This window comes from Anopheles darlingi, chromosome 2 (assembly GCF_943734745.1).
Source record: "Anopheles darlingi chromosome 2, idAnoDarlMG_H_01, whole genome shotgun sequence".
NCBI lineage: Eukaryota > Metazoa > Arthropoda > Insecta > Diptera > Culicidae > Anopheles > Anopheles darlingi.
Window position 1 is genome coordinate 495,790 of NC_064874.1, and position 4,211 is coordinate 500,000.

The following is a 4,211-nucleotide window of genomic DNA, read 5'->3' on the forward strand; positions in this document are numbered from 1 at the left end:
GCTGGCCATATCTAGGTGTCCAAGAGTCCAAGGCATCCAACCTTCACATTGTCAAAACGTATAATACTCATGCATAGCCTTGGTTAGTTTAAGAAGGTAACAAAAAATGAAGAGATAAGGAGGCCCAATCAACCGCGGCGGATGCCTTGTTAAGAAATCAGGTACAGAACGCTCACTGTAAATATGATCAATAAAATGTTTCTTGGCGTCACTTTAGTACACGCCAAGTATACGCCCTACCATAAAAACTGTTCTACATTTTAGAATTTCTAAAACAAAGTTTTATATATTTATAAGAACGTTATGTGTGAACTGGTAGACAACTTTTCAATGTCAGATATAGCGCATGTATAGATCGATTATTTCTCAAAAACATTCTGCACCAGAGACAGGTGTTGCTGCTGTAGAAACTGCATCATCAGCTCATCGATATCGTCGTTACTGCGGGCAATCTGCTGCCGTATTGTCTGTTTAAAGTCCTCCTTAACACCTTTATCAGCCCCTCGTGTACCAATGCGACGAGCCCCCGTGGCCAAGCTTTGTTGCGGCATAGCCAGCTCCAGTTTTACTTCCGGAGAGTGCGTCCACAGATGCATAAACTCTTCGATAATCTCCGCCGTGATGATATAGCTCGTGAACAGCAGATACGAAAACTGACGCCGGCTTTTGATGATTTCGAAAATGATTTCCACCGTCGTAGATTCGTGGGGCCAGTTAAGCTGCGACAGCACCAGCAGATTGCCTAGCACCGAGTTGCTGCACTCCGGATCGACCAGTTTCGGTTTCAGGATCGCGACTAGCGTCTGCACGAGATAATGCAAAATGGCTCGCTTCGTGAGTGGTATCAGCATCAGTACACGTGCCGTTGGTGTTAGTGCAACGTTCTCCAGGTACGATCCACCAGACGGTGCCTGAGGAAGATGTTTCAATATTGTGGCGATCTGATCAAACAGATGCACCGAAACGGGTCCCTGTGCGAGGGTAAGCGCAAACTGACGAACAGATTTCTCTAGCGCACCCATCGAGACAACGTTCGGTGATTGCAGCAGGGTGGCCGTTTCATCATGCTGCCCAACACACACGTACAGATCAATGAGGAACTTTTGCATCCACCCCGAGAGCTGCGGAAGGCATAGGATAAGCTGCGCAAAGTCACTCTTCATACGTTCGTTAGAATGCAGCAATTGCCAGCAACTGTGGCAAGCGATAAGACAGTTCGGTGCATCCGCACTAACTGGTGCGGTAACCAGAATGTGCGGTATCTCGAGCACTCCCTCCAATGGGCGATGTTTCATATCGAGCGCCACATCCTTCAGCGCCTCGACCAGTATCACTTCCGTTTCGGTGGTTCCATCCTTCGAACGAAGCTTCGAATGTCCAATGTACTCCTGTAATGCCAGAACGAACACAACAGTAGCGCAAAACAGAATCTGTTTGCTTTCTGTCGACCTGAAAGGATCGAGCTTATAGATGTGGATGATCTTCTGCCAATACACGTCCTTGCTCCAGCTCTTCTTATACAACACGAATGGTTCCCATTTGAGGATTTTGCCACAAAAGTCCAAAATGTCGAATATTTTCTTCCAGCAATCATTCACCAATCGAACACGATCCTCACACTCGCTGTTCAACATCTGGCTGAGATAATACTCGAAGCAGACGGCCATCAACTGGTGCACGTGCTGGGGCGCTAGGTCGGGTGCACGATTGTATACCAACGGAATGGCTTCATTGAACAGCATCTCCTTAAAGCTCGGCATTGCCACGTTTTGTATCAATGTTTCGAGCAAACGAGGCTGAAGGAAAAAACGGACAAAGTTAGTTTGCTCAAACATACAGCTGACCGCCCCGGGATAGGGCCCTTACCGCATGAGTGGAAATAGCCTGTGGGAAGCGCTTCAACAGCAGCAGAATCAAGCGGCAATGGTCAAGATTGTTATTGGAATGCGCTGCCGTCAGCAACAGTATCTGGTGCTGCACTTCGTATGAAATGTACTGGAACATTTTCACGTAAAACTCCTGCTCGAGAGTAGCGGTTCCCTCCGGGATACGCAACGCGTTAGTCATCATCGATATCTCGTTCAGCAAGTTCGACGGTGTTTGATGTGCGCCATGGAAAGTCATGACACTGAGGGAGGATCTTTGAGTAAAAATCAATGAACACAGACAACTGCTCCCTCTTCTACTCACATATAGCCGAGGCACTTGGCCGCTTCCTCGAAGTTGTTGGCATTTTTCTCAATTTCGTACGCCTCAAACTGAAACGAAAAACAGAGCCGGTAAGACCGAGGAAACGCGAGTAAAACCAGAAGGAAAGTCGACGGCGTACCTGCACCCCGAAATCGTTTGGAAAGAGCGTCTTTGCAGCTATGATCCACGCCTTCGCTTTGTAAGGATCGGTGGACTCCTTCGCGCGAGCGATTAGATATTTTTCGTTCGATAAAACTTCCATTTTTCACCGAGAAAATCCGCCGACAAAACAAGCGCAAAGGAGAAGAAGAAGCAAACCAAAACAAACCGCACACACGGATTTTCCCACGCAGCATGCAGGATACACAGGCACACACTTTATCTACGCACCGTTCGCAATGTGTGTTTACAGGCTTGGGTTCAGTGCTGCGAAACGTACGGGCCCTATTGTGTAAAACGACTACGAACGGGGGCCCTATTGTGTGTTTCCTACAAGAAGAAAAATTTCTAGAAAAAGACCCATCCGTTGGTTCGAGGGGTATCCGTTGGTGCGAGGGTTAAAGGCTTCGGCAAACCTGCTTTGTCGTTCGACAGCTCGTTAGGGTCCTCGATAGCTTCGAGTTCTGCGGTACAGAACTTTGCGTTTCGAATCGAGTACGACTCGTTGTGAATTCCACAATAGGTGTGTTGCCCACAATAAAAAGTGTTCGTTCAAGCCAATCCCATAGTACGACTGAAATGATTGGGCCTGAACTCGCCATTTTCAATTTGAAGCCGCTCGTGAAAGCAGGGCAAGAGCGGTGCGCGATCGTTGTGAGATCGGAAGAGGTACAAAATGCAGATAAAAGTTTAGATTAGTGATAGTTAAAGAAAAGTGTATCCTTTTTGTCGTTTCTATCGATCATCGCACCAACAAACACGCGTTGTGTTCATGATTTTAGCAAGTGATCGTACTTAGTTCGAAATCGTGTTAATTATTCGAGTGGAGTGGATCGGTAGAAAAGAGCGGAAAAGAGGTGATCGTCTTTCTACCATTGATCTTCAGTGTTGATCTTTGGTGTCCTGGGATGATGGGTTGGTGTTTAGCGTTCCGTGTGTGTCACAAAACGAATGCAAGGAATGCACTCTTCTTTCAACATTGCTGATACGGTAAACATGTGTTTGGTACACATTAATGATCTGTCTTATGATCTTTCGAGTGGTGAAACGTGTAGGCAGCCGTGTGTAATCTGCAGCTGCCGGTGGTGAAGGGGATCGTGGAAGAAACAAAAGCGAAAGTGTTGAGAAGTTGTTGTTCCTGTGCTGTTTACACCTTTCACTCTGTGCTCCAAGTGTCCTTTTTTTCGTCTGGCCACAGATACAGCGGAATGTAGAAATCACGATTTTAAGGCGTTCGCAAGAGTCCACAGATTCTGCGAATCTACCGGCCGGATCGTAATTAGTTCAATAACACTTCCGACCAATCGGGAGCAAAGTTTAATTAAAAATCTTCCATTGCAAACGACAAACGGCGATGGCGATTTGTTGGGCCACCGCCATAGCGAATTGAGTTTTTCTTCGTCTGTACGAAGCAGCATTAAAAGCAATAATTTATCCCGTTACTCGGTCGTGGGTTATTTTCGAAATGCGGGGAAGACCACCAGCAGGAAGATTCTAGTTCCGTTCGAAGCTAGCACGAGCGAGCAGAGAGCGAGATTTGAGAAACCTGCAGAGGCAAAACAGTGGAAAACCGGTTTAGGACTGCGCCGTGAAACGTGAAGGTCCCCCGCCGATGTCTTCGTGAACACCAAGCGAACGTGGTGGGTGCCAGGGGTCGTCGTTGCCTACAACCCTTTTCGATCCAACACTGAAAGGTGACCACGAAGACGGTGTCACGGTGCCCCTGCTGGAACATAACAACCAGCGACCGAAACAGGGTCTGTTTGCTCAGCGAACAAGAACAAAACCGTGGCGCAAAGCAACAATAGCCCATTAAAGCTTATGATTTTCCATCCTTACAAGGTGCAACAGGTCATCGTGAC

At 47.3% G+C, this 4,211-nt stretch overlaps 2 protein-coding genes across 6 annotated transcripts in view; one reads left to right on the top strand and one right to left on the bottom strand.

Moving 5' to 3' along the window:
- Positions 1 to 265: 265 nt before the first annotated feature.
- On the bottom strand, positions 266 to 2,538 carry LOC125951254 (integrator complex subunit 10). Its single transcript, XM_049679953.1, has 4 exons — positions 2,330 to 2,538; positions 2,191 to 2,258; positions 1,867 to 2,128; positions 266 to 1,796 (listed from the first exon to the last, which is right to left on the bottom strand). The coding sequence occupies exons 1-4, from the start codon at positions 2,450 to 2,452 to the stop codon at positions 360 to 362; spliced, it is 1,890 nt and encodes a 629-aa protein (XP_049535910.1). The 5' UTR covers positions 2,453 to 2,538; the 3' UTR covers positions 266 to 359.
- A 424-nt stretch (positions 2,539 to 2,962) lies between these two features.
- Positions 2,963 to 4,211, top strand: part of LOC125951317 (CDC42 small effector protein homolog) — a 21,270-nt gene continuing 20,021 nt past the window's right edge. Inside the window, exons 1-2 of one of the 5 annotated variants that reach the window (XM_049680068.1) lie at positions 2,963 to 3,018; positions 4,192 to 4,211. The exon at positions 4,192 to 4,211 is cut by the window's right edge and continues 173 nt beyond it. The gene's annotated coding sequence lies outside the window, so the exon portion shown is untranslated. The other 4 variants (XM_049680069.1, XM_049680066.1, XM_049680070.1 and 1 more) reach the window with 4 other exon arrangements.

Coding starts and splice junctions, on each gene's coding strand:
- LOC125951254 (XM_049679953.1), bottom strand. CDS start 2,452: ATGGAAGTTTTATCGAACGAAAAATATCTAATCGCTCGCGCGAAGGAG. Junction 2,129..2,190: donor GCCAAGTGCCTCGGCTATAT/GTGAGTAGAAGA, acceptor ATCCTCCCTCAG/TGTCATGACTTTCCATGGCG. Junction 1,797..1,866: donor AGGCTATTTCCACTCATGCG/GTAAGGGCCCTA, acceptor TTTTTCCTTCAG/CCTCGTTTGCTCGAAACATT.